Source organism: Ictalurus furcatus, chromosome 11 (assembly GCF_023375685.1).
Source record: "Ictalurus furcatus strain D&B chromosome 11, Billie_1.0, whole genome shotgun sequence".
Classification (NCBI taxonomy): Eukaryota; Metazoa; Chordata; class Actinopteri; order Siluriformes; family Ictaluridae; genus Ictalurus; species Ictalurus furcatus.
Window position 1 is genome coordinate 15,449,982 of NC_071265.1, and position 17,363 is coordinate 15,467,344.

Genomic DNA, 17,363 nt, shown 5'->3' on the forward strand with positions numbered 1-17,363 from the left:
GCACAGGCAAAACAATAAAAGGACGCGACAACGAGACACAACAGACTAGATGACTGAAATACCAATAGCAAATGCTAACATGCTAAGAATATGTGTAACCAAAGCATGGGTGATAATCACACAGGATTAAATATGCAATTATGCAAGCCTACTTGTATTTAACACATTCCTCAGTTATTTCCAATCTTCACCCACTTCTGAAACAAGTCGCCTTTAATAAGTCGCAGACTCCAATCCTGAAGATTCTACATTCCTTTTGCAGAAAGCATTACTCAGTATAACGCAATACAATTGCAAAAATAGAATGGCCATACATTCATTTTATGTACTGCTTATCCTACACAGCATTGCAGGGAGCCTGGAGCCTATCCCAGGGGACTCAGGGGCACAAGGCAGGGCGCACCCTGGATGAGGTGCCAACCCATCGCAGGGCACAAGCGCACACCCATTCACATGCTACAGACAATTTGGAAACAGCAATCAGCCTACAACGCATGTCCAAAAATAGAATGACCCCTAAAAATAGAACGTAAGTATTGATATATTTTCCTCTTCACAATTTCACAATGTTTTAAGTGTCACAATCCTACATTCCCATTGGTTACAGTATTCATTAGAATCATGTTAATCAGTTTGTTTATAAAGAAGGTATGGGACCCAATAAAGCTGCAATTTCATTCATGAATTTTCCCTCATATGATTTTCAAGTCTCAGACATCACAAACGTTTGTTTTTTCAACATTCACTACTCAAGCCATCACAGAAAACCATGTTCTATACAATTAGATCACTCTGAATAGCACCTCTTTTTTGTCATCGTGTCCATCCGACAGCTTCTACGTGTATCGTTTAAACTGTTACTTTTTCTTTGATAAACATGCATGTTAAATCGATTCAATCCAATGACATTTCACTTACTCATACTCAGCCACTGGCTTTTCATGTCACTCCACATAAGAGTCAACATGACCCACATACTATGTAAGACCCATGCTTACATATCCTAGACTTCTTAAAAAATAATAATAATAATAATAATATTTGACAATGATCTTCCGCTTTTGTATGTCTAGTGGAGTGGTATACATGACAGTAACATTGATGCAGATTATGTATTAAGGGTTAGACCGCAAGCATGATCTATTTTATATGACACTAGCAAATTAAAGTCTGTGTTCATGTATACACAAGAGGGCAGTGAATCAGCAACCCTCTGGCACTACATGAGCATTTGAACATTCATGACTAAACTTTTTTTTTTTTTTAATGGTATAAAAGATAAAAGAATGTATAATTTGAAACTCTTTGATATTCTGCATTATTTGTAATGAAATTAAATAAATAGCTAAACATTTGTGAACTATCCAGCTGACAGTGGTGGTTCAGAGGTTAATTGTTTGGACTACTGATAGGAGGGATAAGAGTAAGCATCCCAGCACCGCCAAGATATCATCAACCCTCCACTCTCATCTGCGTGCACTATATTGTGACTCTTGCATGTTACTTTGGATAAAATGTTCTGCCAAATGAATAAATGTGATAAATGTTCATTGATTGCTTACTGACAAGTTGTTGTTCACTATGTAGGTTGTTGGACAGTGATTGCAATATGCAATTGGTGTATCTTTTAGAAAGGTTTCTTCTCTATAAATAAATTGATGGAAAACTTCATTGGACCCATTGTGAAAAGCATATTATGGATGCCACTCTTCCACCCTGCAGGTTTATTATATTTCCTGAAACTACTTAAGCAAGAAAAAGTCTCAGTAGTACTTAGGATAAGGGCAATTGTGAAATGGGCTTAAAAAAGTCAAGGCTAATTTCCATCCATCCATCCATCTTCTACCGCTTACTCCTTTTCAGGGTCACGGGGAACCTGGAGCCTATCCCAGGGACCATGGGGCACAAGGCGGGGTACACCCTGGACAGGGTGCCAATCCATCGCAGGGCACAATCACATACACATTCACACACCCATTCATACACTACGGACACTTTGGACATGCCAATCAGCCTACCACAGGCTACAACAGCCACTAATCGTAGGTTGGCAGTTCGATTCCCGGCCCACGTGACTCCACATGCCGAAGTGTCCTTGGGCAAGACACTGGACTCCAAGTTGCTCCCGATGGCAAGTTAGCGCTTTGCATGGCAGCTCTGCTACCATTGGTGTGTGTGAGAATGGGTGAATGAGACACAGTGTAAAGTGCTTTGGATAAAAGTGCTATATAAGTGCACCATTTACCTACCATGCATGTCTTTGGACTGGAGGAGGAAACCAGAGTACCCAGAAGAAACCCCCGCAGCACGGGGAGAACGTGCACACACATGGCCCTGGCGGGACTCGAACCCCGGACCTTGGAGGTGTGAGGCGAACGTGGAATCACAATGCTGGAGCGAAACTTCACAAAATCTGTATGTTTTTTTTCCCCTTCAGTTTATAATTTGGTAATTTGGCAATTCCAACCCACTAGCTAGCTCTCACCTATCACACAGCTACTGTACCAACCAGGGAGTGTTAAGACTGTTTGTTTGAGAAATGTGAAGCCAACCACCACATCTTTTCGATCTGCTGAGGAAAGCACTAAGTGCGCTCTCCTGCACACATGAGCTCACAGAAGCCCACATTTGACTAGTGTTAAGTCTGTATATTTGTCCAGGTTATTTATGGGATTGTGGGTAATGGTGAACAGGCGAGTCCAATTACTAATCTGGAGATTGCAAGTGTGGATCTGTGTTTGTTTTGTCTTGTGATTAATGGCCAAATGACTGAGGATCATGGGAATTGTAATCTGCAGCTTTGGCAGTTGACAATGGAAAGTTCTCACTTTCCTAGAATAACCCGTATAGCCTGAAGCTGGGTACAGGTGGAACATTCTGTTGGACAGTCTGTTCACTACTGGTCATGACCATGTAATATATACAAAATGATGGCTGTTGGATTCTTCCATCCATTTAATAGACTGTAGAAAATGGACTCTCATTCTTTATTCATAAACTATTCAGATAAATTTACGCTGAGTACTGAGAACGGACATGACATTTTTCATCTATGCAGTGCTTAGACTAAATGATTATATGACCATTTTTATTCTGACAAATTAAACAACCATGTTTTAATGAGATGCCCATTATATACTGTTCTTGTGTGTTTCGTAACCATGAGTACAATATATGTAGACATTTCAGGCTTTGTAGTAGGCCAAGTTGTTTATTTTCAGGTTAGTCCAACATGATCGGTATGAGGAAAGTCCATGGATTCAAGGTCCTTCTCTTTATCTTAACTGATGGATTGATAGTGTTGACCTAGTAAAAGCATGACATAGTCAGTATTAGATGTTCTGGTACACAAAGGAAAAGTTCCATAACTCAAGGCTACATATTTTCCTTCAGAAGAGCCTCATGTGGCAGGGAAACAATTTTTGTCTGGAATGCCAACATGCTAAAGCAAGACATTTTAGTTACAGTGGGGGAAATAAGTATTGAATGCGTCACCATTTTTATCAGTAAATAGTAAAGACGCTTCCTGTATGAAAAAATTAATGGGCTGCAGTATTCAGGTGTGATTTTGGTCCATTCTTCTAAACATATTGTCTTTAAATCTTGTTCAATTGGATTCAAGTCAGGTGATTGACTGGGCCATTCTAATGCCTTGATTTTTTTTCTCTGAAACCAATTGAGAGTTTCCTTTGCTGTATGCTTTGGATCGTTGTCCTGCTGGAAGTCCACCCACGTCTCATCTTCATCATCCTGGTGGTTGGCAGCAGATTCTTCTCAAGAATCTCCCGGTAAAGGGCTCCAATCATCGTTCCTTCAATTATATAAAGTCTGTCAGTATGATGTGATGAAAAACAGCCCCACACCATGATGCTTCCACCTCCAAACTTCACTGTTGGTGTCGTGTTTTTAGGATGATGTGCAGTGACATTACTTCTCCAAACATGGTGTGTAGTATGACAGCCAAAAAGTTCAATTTTGCTCTCGTCTGACCAGACTACACTCTCCCAGTATTTCATAGGCTTGTCCAAATGAGTTGTAAATGAGCTTCAACATGCCTTTTCTTTAGTAATGGAGCCTTGTGGGGTGAGCGTGAGCAGTGGAGTGCATTGCCTATTGTTTTCTCTGTGATGATGGTACCTGCTGTCTCCGAGTGTTTCTGGAGTGGTCCTTGGCTCTTGGGCTACTCTCCTGACTATTCTTCTGACAACATCTGAGTGATGTTGCTTCCACTTGTGGATAATGGCCCCAGTGGTGCTTACAGGAAGATTCTGAAGTTTTGAGATAAATCTGTATCCGATTCCATCAATATGTTTTGCAACAATAAGGTTGTGAAGGTTTTGGGAGAGCTCTTTGCTTTTACCCATCATGAGATGATTCTTGTGTGACACTTTGGTAATGAAAGACCTTTTTATAAACCATCAATTTACTAACCCAGCTGATATTAATTTGCACAGATAGGACATATAATTACTTATCGATTTCAGCTGGTTGGAGAACTGCTTTTTCTTAGCGTGTTCAATAATTTGTTCCGGTGTCATTCCACTTTATTACACATAACTTTATTTATGAACTTTAATGTTGTGAATTCTTTAAATTATTCCTGATTTCTTGAGATAATATTGATGTCTGGTGAAAATTTAATGTGAATAGCCTCATTGGAAATATATTTACTGAAAAAAGTATTTTTTAGAATTCAGTCAATGTTAATAAGAATTAATAACATTCAATAAGTTAAGAAATCTTTAATCTTCTGAATTTATTTAATGTGTTACTGTTAATTTGAGTAATGTGTTTTCTGTTTATGATATCACTCTGAATAATCAGCACATGGCAGGAATACATCCAGGACAGGATACCATCAGGACACCACACATCCACACTTAGGGAGAAATTTAGAGCAGCCAATCCACTTACCTGCATGATATCAGGAGGTAGCCTTGAGAAACCCACACAGACACAGGGAGAACCTTCAAACCTTAGACAGTTACTGGAGCTCAGGATTGAACCCTGAACCCAATGCAATGCCACATGATTTCTTGACATTTTGATTTCTTGACCATGGTGTCTATATTTTTATACAAATAAACCTCTTCACGATTCAAACCTCTTAAATATGATTGAATTATTTCAGCCTCACATTTATTATTATTATTATTTTTTAAGGCAATTATATTATTATATTTAGATCAAAATCAAGTACACATGCAACTATTTGTCTTGGTTCAAATTAGTATAACATGTAAGCCAATTATGCAAACACACTACACTTCTAACATACTCTCATGTTTATGCGGCGCTGAACTACATTACACATCAGCCCCAGCATGTCACATGACCATGTCACATGTCCTAACCACTATCACCTTTGTTTCGTTGCACCCTGATTTATCACCTCTTATAAGTTCTAGTTTGCTCTTGGAGTGATCTTTGTTGGTGGACCACTCCTGGGGAGGGTAACAATGGTCTTGAATTTCCTCCATTTGTACACAATCTGTCTGACTGTGGATTGGTGGAGTCCAAACTCTTTACAGATGGTTTTGTAACCTTTTCCAGCCTGATAAACATCAACAACTCTTTTTCTGAGGTTCTCAGAAATCTCCATTATTCATGCCGTGATACACTTCCACAAACACGTGCTGTGAAGATCAGATTTTGATAGATCCCTGTTCTTTAAATAAAACAAGGTGCTCACTCACACCTGATTGTCATCCCATTGATTGAAATCCCCTGACTCTAATTTCACCTTCAATTGAACTGCTTATCCTGGAATCTCACATAATTTTGCCACTCACCGATATGTAATATTGGATCATTTCCCTCAATAAATAAATGACCAAGTATAATAATTTATCTCATTTGTTTAATTGGCTATTTTTAGGACTTGAGTGAAAATCTGACAATCTTTTAGGCCATATTTGTGCAGATATATAGAAAATACTACAGGGCTCACAAACTTTCAAGCACCACTGTAACCATTTGATTGCATTGAAATATGAAATATTTTAAGTAATTAAGATTTGCATGTAGTCTTTCAAAAGAATTTGACAGCTCAATGAGAAGTTTGTTGTATTTGAAGTCCACCACCACCTCTGCCCTCTCAGTAGTGTTGAGCATTAGGTGTTTTCCACTGCACCGGTTATTCCACTTCCTTTCACAGTTTAATACATTTTGAAAAGTGAAAGGTGGGTGTTACCATAGTGACCTTGTGAGCAGTGTACTGTAATATAAAAATCCTGTAAACCTTCACAGAGAATTGTATGCTCTGTCCTTCTCTTCCAGGCCAAGGCTGTCATTCCACATTTTCAGCTAGTGACAAATGAGTTTCTACATGTGACCAACTAAAGCTTGTTTTTATTACAACAGTTTAAACAAAAGTAGGTAATTATTTCCTACTTGCTGCGTTAAATATTCCTGATATATGCTCTATAAATCTAGCAGTCATATTTAGGATTTAGTGTGTCACAGCACAGGAGGATATGTGTAATCCTGCCATTAAAAAAAGCAAACAAAAAACAGCTTAGCATGTGCTGGAATTAATAACCGACTTTAATTAATATGGTATTTACTTCTGCCTAAGCTGAACTGATGCAAAAATGTTCATATTCTCAACCAGCAACTTGGAGCTATTGCTATTCCACAGCAGAAATGAAAACAAACCCTTGTTTGTAGAAAGGTAGAGAAACTATAACAGCTTGGTATAGTGTTGAGAATGATAATGGCAACCTTGACAGATCATAATGAACATTGTCTGCACTGCCTTTTATTCAAGGACATTGCTGCTCTACCCCAACACTGATACAAATCTTTACAGAAAAGCTCATTGTGACAAGGATTAAGACTACTTCCATTTCATTCATGTAATATACCAAAGGCATTAAATAATTTGACAGACATCATTCTGAATTAAAATGATCAAATAAAATAATAATAGTGATGGCGACAACGACAATAATAATAATCAATCATCAAAACCTAGCCCGGGAACATTGGAGGTGAGGTGAGAATAGGACACCAATCTATCACAGCACACCAAGCACAAACTCACTCACACCTACAGGTCATTTAGTATCGCCAGTCCACATACATGCATGTTTTTTGGAGGTGGAAGGAAACTGCAGGAAACCCATGCAGACACTGGAAAAAATGGAAACTGCAACAGTAATGCTACAATATGCAATATACAATACTGATATTTTGTCTTTCAGCTCATAATGAGTATTTTCTATCTATACATTGTTTAAGACAAGCAGCACTAAAACTCCATAAACTCCCATTATATTTAGCTACAGCCAAGCAAAGTTCATGTGAGGTCAGACTGATCAGTATCCACCAGTGGCTTCAACACATTGTTTATCCTCTGGAATATCATGTAACTGTAAACCAATTTGTGGTTTATTCTGTTGTGATGCCAACTAAACCTCTGCCCTGAGCTGCTGCAGCCACTTCCAGTCTCCCACCATCAGCTGCCAATAGAAATTAGTCCCAATGTACCCTATTTGTTTGTACACTGCCTCTAACAACACAGCATATTTTGTCTAGTCATTTTTTAGTGCAATTCCAGGCACAAGATCCAGATAGATATGGCCATTTAAACAAAGTTATCAGCCAGCGCAACTGAACTGTGCTGTTCCTTTGGACCACTCAGTATAAAGGAATGTGTTAATTTGCTGCTGATTGTGATCTATATACACAAAGAGAGACAAAAATAAAACTTTCCAAACTCCCTATCTAACCAATCAGAACAAAAGTGTAAGAGGCAGTGGTAAGTCGTGAGATCAAATCCCAGCACCACTAAGCTGCCACTGCTTGGCCCTTGTGCAAGGCTCTTAACCCTCAACTGCGGAAATGTATAAACAAGATGAATGTAACTCGCTCTGGATGAGGATGTCTGCCAAATTCCATAAAAAAGTGTGTAAACATAACTACTTCCTACTTTCCTGTGACTTTCCAGTTCAGCTATGTACAATTATATGTAATTGATATGCAAGATATATTCAGAGCATACCCAACTGAGCAAATCAATAAGTCATAAGCACTACAAAGTGGAAGAAAAAAAAAGAAAAAAAAAGATAGAGGGTCGTATGTAAATTGTATGCCAATCAACTGGTGGCAATGGGCTGGACCTGAAAGACAAAACACACTCTTACACCCTTTATTAGGGACACTATACTAGTACTATGTAGGGCTTCCATTTGCTCTCAAAACATTATTCATAGCATGGATTCCACAAGATGCTGGAAACATTCCGTTGAGATTCGGATCCATGATGACACGATGGCATCATGCAATTCCCGCACATTTTCCAGGTTCCCTTTCATGCTGTGAATCTCTCGTTCTACCATATCCCAAAGGTGTTTTATAGATTCAGGTCAGGTTTCTGGGAAATAAAGATTTCTTATTATTTTGTTTTGCATTACACATTTAAAAGATGAAAAACCTGTGAAGTATTACACAGTGTCATCGGTTTTAAATGGAGTGTTGTGCAGCACACTATAGTGACTTATCGTCCTTCTTTGACTATCTGAGTCAATGATCTGATTTCTTTAGAGGTTTTTGGTAAATGTGTCTGAGCAAAACAGTTTATTTAGTTTGACATGTTTTTGATGAAGATTGATCTTTCCATTAAAAAAGTCAGTGTTATTCCCTTCCTTCCATTAACACTGCTATGATGCTATATGCTAATGATCACACATGTTACTGTAAACAAGTTCATATAGTATGTATACGTCTTTCATTTGTAAGGTAGCATACATTCATTCATGTTCAGTAACCACTCTAGAGCCTCTCCCTGTGAACACTGCACACAGGGTGGGAGAATTCAGACTGGAAGGGATGTCAGTCCATTGCACAGCACCACGCACACACGCACACATTATCAACCACCGAAAATTTAGTGTAGTCAATCTGGAGGTGGGCTGAAAGCGGGAGAAAACTCACACGGACACAGGGAGAACATGAAAAACTCCACACAGACAGTAACCCCAGCTCAGGCTCGAACCGGGAACCCTGGAGCTGCGGCATTAAAAATGGATCATCCTTAAAAAAAATTCTAATTAAAGGTGCTTTTATTTAACACATTAAAAGAAAGATGCAGAAGGCATTGCTACACTGAAAATCTTACATATTCAGTAAATCCTGTATGTGTTGCAAAAAAGAATAGTTTATTCTCCATGTAGAGTACATTGACTTTATGAATGTGAAAATCTCTCTTTTTCTTTTGATACCAAACCAAACCTGGAGAATGTGCAGTAAAGACAATAAATTACTAAATATTCATAAACATTAGGGCTGCTTTTTAAACAGTGTTCCCTACACTCCATTACAAAATGATGAAAGAATGATGAAAGAATGTGCGTAATAGAACATTTCATATCCAGATTTGATTTTGAACCCTGTTCCTAAAACCCAAGGGCACAGGAGCTGAATATGTTACACCTTTATTGATGAATCACAGCTTCAGTTTCTTTACAGGCTTTTTTTTTCTCTCTCTCTCTCAGTTTTTCATTTGCAATCCTATGTTGTAGTAGATTCTCCATGGCCCACTGAGCGGATGTTAAATCCAAATGGAAATCACTGAGATGGACCTTGGGAGTGGGTGAGAATCAGGAATTCTTTTAAAATTGTTGTTGTCATAGTTTTTTTTCCTAAGCATAATACTTTAGCCTTGAAAAATGTTGAAGCGGGCTACTTCAGTAAGACTTAGTCTTGGATTTCAAAACAGACCCACATTTGAAGTACCTTTGTAAGTATACAAAACCTTTTTTCCCCACTAGCACGTCCTTCTTTTTAACAAGTGATAGTTGAATGACTCACAGTGTGTCTGAATGGAGAGCACTGTTTATAAATCAATCTTGAAGGCCACCTCTTGCTTCCAGCTTCACACACTGCCTCACCTACCACACACACATTATAAGACAGTCCTTTTCAACCAGTACATCATAGTACCTTGAGTATAAACATAGTATACTTCCACATAAGCTCATAATTTTTTGGCCAGTGTTTGAGCCATGAGGTCCAGCTACTCTCTGTTTTTCTCCTTGCTGTTGGTATCATACAGCTCTGGTGCCATCATCACAGGGGTGAGTGAAGTACATTTAACCAGGGTTTTATTGACAGGCTTGATTAAATGAATTATTTTTTTTTAAATCTTCATTGGCATTATATGATTAAATGGTTCATTGTTTAAATGATGTATATATATATATATATCATAGGTACCTGTGACTTATGATATTCAATATGTTTGATCACACTTTGTATTTGACATTTATAATTACGGTGTATTGTTTGTTTCTGTGTGCACTCGTTACATTTCTTTGGTGAATTTTAAGGTGTGCTAGAGTGTAAAGAAACAGAAACTCTGAAGTCACTTTTCGATACTAGTTTATTCACAGAATCTATATAAATTCCATAAGATGCTTGTGCGAATTTGATCTAAACACTCTTAAAATATACAACTAAAATAGACTTTAAACAGTAAATGTTTGGGGTTGTTCAATTAGAAGTAAAATAGTTATGAGAAATAGAGCATGTCTGACCTCAGTCACAATAAAAATGCCTGCAACTTGTTATTCAAAATCAAGTGTATAATTTACTAATCGTATTATTTTGCCATCGAACGTCCACATGAAGCCGTATTCATTTACTTGGTTAGTTTATAAATAAAATCAAATGAAATATTTGTGTGTGTATTCTACACAATGCTGGTTAAATAAAATGATCTTGCAAGCTACAAGTTGATTAAGTGCTTTCAAAGTAATTCGATGTAGAGGCTTTATCAGTAGAGATAACATAATGTGGCTCATTTATTTTTAATTAACACTAACAATATAGCATTTTGGGGTGAAATATCTCATTATATACAGTACACCATTGTCATTTGAATTTATTTTAATGATTAATCCATGCCATAAGTACAAATTAAAAGAAAGATAAAAATGAAAGTCATGTTGCAAAATGTCTAACAGTCATGGCCATTGTTTGGTGAAACAATAAAGGAAAAAGGTAAAAGGACTACTGAGAATCCTTATGAAAATTATTTATAGTCATTGTCAATCAAGCTCTGATTTTACTCAGGGTGTGTGCTTCGCCAGACAACAAATAAAACAATGAGGAATGTGCATTATGAACATCCATATTTGCTCTGTACGTGTATTTTAATTTGCCACACGCTCACCATTTATGCCACTAAATCTAAGCAGAAGATCTGGTGCAGCTGCTGTATTTTGAATGTTGTTCAGACTCAGTCAGGCATATGGCAGTGTAGCAATGAAGTGCAATTACTGGCACTAAACATGAGGAATCTTATGACATTGATGCATTTGAGGTGTGAACTCTGCATCATTAATGAAATAATGCCTGGTAAACAGCAACTGAAATTCAACTTGATCTGGGTTTGTGTGCAGGGAGTAATTACCTTGTTGAGAGATACGCATACAACCAGGTCATAACGTCCTGGCAGAGGCAAATCATAAAAGCAGGTAGTTCAAATATTTCTCTGGTTATATCCTTATATTTTTTTAGACCCTCGATTCAAGTCTGCTTTATTTAAAATATGCACCTTGTGAAATATCTGTAGGTATTTTAAAATGTATCCATAGTCATTTCTCTGAAAGACCCGATTATAGGTTCCTGAGTGGAGCAACAGAAAAAAGCTGGCCTATCGGTAGGTGGGATGACAAACTCTCTCTCCACTGGATCAAGCCAATCACGGGTGTCTGTGAGCTCATGTATGCAGAAGAGTGTGTTACAGATGGAGTGTCATGGATAGAGTTGAAGTACCTGCCTGGGGGGGTAGGAATTGGCAGGTGAACAGATTGGCAGTCCTTCCAGGATTTCGCGATTTTGCAATCACAGAAATTAACGCAAAATCGAGCAAACTTCGCAATATTCCGAGGAGCTTGCAATGTTTCAACATTTTCTGCAGGTGTGACGTCATCACAATGCCCATTCAGCCAAAGCCCTCTTCGATTCACGTGCGTCGAACATGAGTACAACTAAAATGTCTGATATACCTACAAACATCACTGTGAAAGACCGTACAAAACAATTTTGTGTAATTTCATCAATTCAAGTAGTTTTCCGTTTAAAAAAAAAAGCACAAAAAACTCCAAAAGTTTCATCGCAAATTTTTTTTTTAAAAAGGACGCACCAAATGTAGGCATTTGTGGCCGCAACAATCACAAAAAAAATCTGCAGAATCCTGTATGGACTGGATTGGGGAGAAAATGGGGAGAAGAAAAGACCCAAGTGCACCACGTTTTCCTGTTTTATTACTGGACAGCAAATATCAACAAAATTGGTGAGAAGAGAAGGCTACTATAGCCTCAGAGACTGGGTCCCAGCTTGGGAGGCTACAGAAATGGATTCCGTTAGATGTTTCCTTGATGGATCTACTTGGCTTTCCCTCAGCCTCCAACTATAAACTCTTCTTTGGCTAGATGTGTCACTGTAGTGGTAAGTAGGAATGACTTCCCAGGGCTGCTAGGTGGAAAGGGCCCTCAAGGGGCATGTCATAAATTCATACATTTTCAAGAAATAGGAAGGAGGCCCACAGAAAATATATCTTGCTGTCTTCTTTCTTGGGTCATGTGGGTGTTGGGCGCATATCGGGGATGGCTGAGTTTAATTAATGTTAACTACAAACAAATATTCAAGTTCCCAATAAATAGATTCATTAAAGCTAAATCTGATTGAAAAATTATTGTAAGAGACTCCATATCCTAGTATGCCACGGTAACAGCTCTATCCTCAGCTTTGTAGTTCAGCTGGCACTCCATCTCACTGGAATCCTAATACCTACAACTAGTTTCTTAGCCAATCAAGAACACAATATGGGTTAAGCTCAAGCCTTTAGTCACTGCAAAGCATTGAACTTCCCATGTGCCAACTCCAGCATTTTCCTAATTATGCATTCCAGTTGTTTTTAGTCTGTGGATGAAGTATTCTTGGTTACAGTCCTTGTTCTAATCTGTGCCTGTTCTGACGTCAGTTCTGAAGTTCAGTTTTAGTTTGTTGTCACTAGTTCTCGACTGTGTTTTTGCATATCTGTTTCCAGGTTCATGTTTCAGTTATGTGTTGATTCATTCCAAGTCTTGTCTTGTTATAAAATGCTGCATTATTCTAAAGACACAGCAGGAGACAAGTCTATCTAACATGTGCAAGCAGTCAGCCTGGAAATTGCCCTGGAAATCCTTAACCAAGATGCACACACAATTTCACAACTGCTGAATGTGCAAACAACAAATCCACCCCGTGAACACTTGTTTCCCATGATTCCAAGATCTTTTTACAAGACAACTCTGAATTAGATGCCACTGCCTAACAAGGTTTGGCTGTTCATTTATTGTTGAGGTTTTCTCCTACAATATGTGCTGTCATTTATCATCTGGCGGCGAATTGGGAGAGCAGGAGAATGAGCAACATCTACCTGGGAACAACAGGCAGAAGAGACAAAGCAGTCCATTCCATTGTTTCAGGCAGTCTTTGACTATCCTTCAGAGCGAAGGAACTTTTCAAGATCAGCCAAGGTAAATGCACAGCTGCTGAATGTGTGTGATGTTAATGGATTGAGGGATGAAACTATCACGCCATTTTGATCCAGCTGGATAAACTGCTCAGTGAATGAAAACCACATTCAGAACTTCATGTTATTGTGAGTACGCCTTTCTGGTTTACAGATGCCATGGAAATGATTTGGACACTGACTTTCTACTGAAGATCCTACTCATCTTTATTTGCAACAACCTCAGACACAAGCAACTGTAACTTCACATACAGTTTTTTTGTACTTTCTTTCCCCAGGAGACGATAAAGACATATCACATACCCCTCCCACATTCTCAGAAAGGATGTGTTAATATCCTATGCACTTTTTGGGCTTATTTCAACTGTGTACTATTTCAACACATGTTGTATTAAATTATCCAATAAATGTGTTAAAAAAAAAAGAAAAAAATCATACCAGTGACCAACACAACATGTTAAGTTATTGTCCAATCATGTTGAGGACTGCGCTGCTGACGTCATCATCCAACATTGAACTCAGCTCAAAGTGAATATTCGTTGCTTTAACCTTTTGATTGTGACAGCGGAGTCGGAGTCCTGAGGCGAGGAAACGAAATGACCACAGGTAAGTTAGCGTTCATCACTGTGTAGCGTTAATGCTGCTGATAAAGTGTGGCTGAGTTTGTGATATTTAGGCAAGAAGCTCTCGAAAATGTATTCATTGGAAAACAGTAACTCAGCAAGTGATAGTTAACTTTACCTATCGCGACAGCTTCAAAAGTGAGTATCATGTGCTGCTTCCTCAGTGTTGGCGTTACGCTACTAGAGTCATGTGGTTATGTTGGCTGTGAAATATGGACTGAGGTTATTCTATAATTCTCTGATTCTGCATCTTATCTGAGGCTCAGAGTTAGGGTTAGCTATCTGGATGCTGTCACTGATCACAGTGAGGATGAGTGATAATAACCTAGACACTCACCTGAGTTTATAAAATTACTTCAGCGGTAATGTTAGACATTCCCATTACCTTTTTGAAAGGTAGGTTAGATTACCTAACATTACAGCTGTTCACCATGATGTAATACAGAGAGTGGGTTAAGACAAGCTGTAGTAATTAGCGTTAGGAGGATGGGTTAGGGTCGTGTTTCTTCATGTATTGGGTGAATGTTAATGCTGGGTAACAGGTGCAGACAGTCAGTGGATAACGGAACTTAGCTAGCTCAGTAATGTCGAGGCCAAAAGTTCTTCACAAGGTTAACGTGATGAAAAGAGAGGTTTAGGTTGTAATGCTTTCCACGATCTCTGTAATGTTCGTTGACTTAATTAGATTAATTAACTGCAAAAAATTGGCAGTGAGGTGCTAAAGAGTTATAAGCAAGTCAGCTAGATTTTCCTGGTGAGTCTACAGCGCCATTTTGTTCATTAGGAGAGAGGAGGTCACATTTTCAAAATTACACAATTTGGGATTCTGTAACGCAATTTCTCAGTTGAAGCCCAAAGGAATTCCATATTTTGTAGCTGACAACTAACCAACACTCTTTTTGCTCTTTTACAGCTTCTCAGATGGAAATGAGTGGGACTCCAGATGGCTGAGAGAAGATTCGTCAACTCCAATTCTTACATCTGTCAAATGTTTAAATGATTTTAATAAATGTCACCTGAATTTCATGCATCTGTTTGTTTATTTCGTGAGACTTCAGTAGAAGTTTATTTTAGTAGAATTTTCGCCTCACACCTCCAGGGTTGGGGGTTCGATTCCCACCGTGGCCCTGTGTGTGCGGAGTTTGCATGTTCTCCCCGGGGGTTTTCTCCGGGTACTCCGGTTTCCTCCCCCAGTCCAAAGACATGCATGGTAGGCTGATTGGCATGTCTAAAGTGTCCGTAGTGTATGAATGGGTGTGTGAGTGTGTATGTGAGTGTACCCTGTGATGGATTGGCACCCTGTCCAGGGTGTACCCCGCCTTGTACCCCATGCTTCCTGGGATAGGCTCCAGGTTTCCCCGTGACCCTGAAAAGGATAAGTGGTATAGAAGATGGATGGATGGATCATAGCAGGGAAAATAGTATAAACAACACATCTCTGTGTTATTCTGTGTTATTTTTTAACACATCTTTGTGTGGAAATGTACTAACACACAGCATGTGTTGAAGGCTACTAACACACTGTGTTGAAAGCAACACAAAATGTGTTATCCTTAACTAGACACCCAGGTGTGTTAAAAATTAACACATAATGTGTTATTTTTAACACATCTGTTTTAAGAGTGCAGGGATTCAAGTGATTGCCACAGTCTGTATTAATGTACTCATCCTCTTAACTTGGTTAATTGCAAGTGAACTTTGAATTTGAATGTGCTGTGGCCTGGATAATGAATTTATCAACTTATCCTGCTTTTCTTTTACAGGCTCACACTCACAACACCTGTACATGTACAGTATGTGAGGGCAACTGGGGTGTGCAGTATGCATATGCCATGTAAATTAGAGACTAGTGGATGGGAGCTTGTTACCATGCAACTGAAAATGATTCATCATTTGCTCTTGAATCACCGCTTTTCATCTTGTATGAATCAAAAGGTTCCATGAATCAGATGCAGATTTGTTCATATGTCACTCAAATCTGCTCTCTTTTTTATGGACCTTTTGATGAAGTTCCTTTGTGTCCAGAATAAAAAATCTATTTCACTATAGCATGAGGAATTTCAAATTTCCTTGTCATGATACAGTGTCACACTGATACTGACATATCATTATACCCTTTGAATAAATGGGGTGATTCAATAAAAATTGCTGAGATTAAATCACTATACTCTATATCCGTGTGTGTGTGTGTGTGTGTGTGTGTGTGTGTGTGTGTGTGTGTGTGTGTGTAGTCATGTGAAAAAGATTCGCAGTGTGGTGGCGGTATGTGCTGTGCAGTCAGTTTGTGGATACGTAGCCTTCGGATGTGTATGCCAATGGGACTGGAGGGAGAGGACTGCCATCCCATGAGCCATAAGGTGAAACTACTTGCTTTTCTGCCTCATTTCTATCCATTCAATGCTGCATTAGACTTTGCTTGCACACCACTGTGTCCCTTTCAGTCTTGAAGTTTTAGTAATCATGTTTAGCAACCAAATGAATATATGTTTGAGATCTGTATGCAATTTAAGGGTACCATCATAGCTTTTTAACTTGATGCAGGAGACAGTATGCTACTGTCTCTTACTTGCTGGTAGCAGATAAACATATTGGTTAAATGGAATTTGTGTTACAGTTGTAACATTTTTTTACTCATTGTAACTAATTTTTACTCATGTTTTAAATTGGGCTTTTCCTTTTTCATTTATCAGTCAAGTCCCGTAGATGGTTAAGAGTTTACCAGAATGTTTTTATGTTTTCTAACTTACTGCAATAATTATTATCTGCAGGTTCCATTCAGTGGGAAGAGACTCCATCACACATGTCCATGTTTGCCAAACTTGGCATGTATTACTACAGAGGAAGGCAATTCCAGATGTGTTTCACCCTTCAAGTTCCAAGATTATTATCTCTGAACAATATACATGCTCATAAGTGGAAGGCTGTATAAAATGTATAGTGTCCTTTTTGTTTAGTTCATTTCATATTACTATTTATTGAGAAACAATCCTTATAATATATAATATAATATAATATAATATAATATAATATAATATAATATAATATAATATACCCAGCCATCACAAATCAATGCTGTCCCGTAAAATCTTCATTATTAAAATAAATGATCATAATTATATTTTGTGGCAACATAGTCTGTACATGAACAATGTACAAAGTACTCCACTGTTCTTTTAATTATTTTGTCTGGTTGAATGCAATTATTTATCACAAGT

The 17,363-nt window shown here is 38.3% G+C and overlaps 1 protein-coding gene across 1 annotated transcript; it reads left to right on the forward strand.

Annotated features, from left to right (window-relative positions):
• The first annotated feature begins 9,889 nt into the window (after nucleotides 1–9,889).
• prok2 (prokineticin 2) lies at nucleotides 9,890–17,073 on the forward strand. The gene is made up of 3 exons (XM_053636366.1): nucleotides 9,890–10,079; nucleotides 16,380–16,505; nucleotides 16,917–17,073. Exons 1-3 carry the CDS (start codon nucleotides 10,008–10,010, stop codon nucleotides 17,040–17,042), a joined length of 324 nt encoding a protein of 107 aa, XP_053492341.1. The 5' UTR covers nucleotides 9,890–10,007; the 3' UTR covers nucleotides 17,043–17,073.
• The last annotated feature ends 290 nt before the right edge of the window (nucleotides 17,074–17,363 follow it).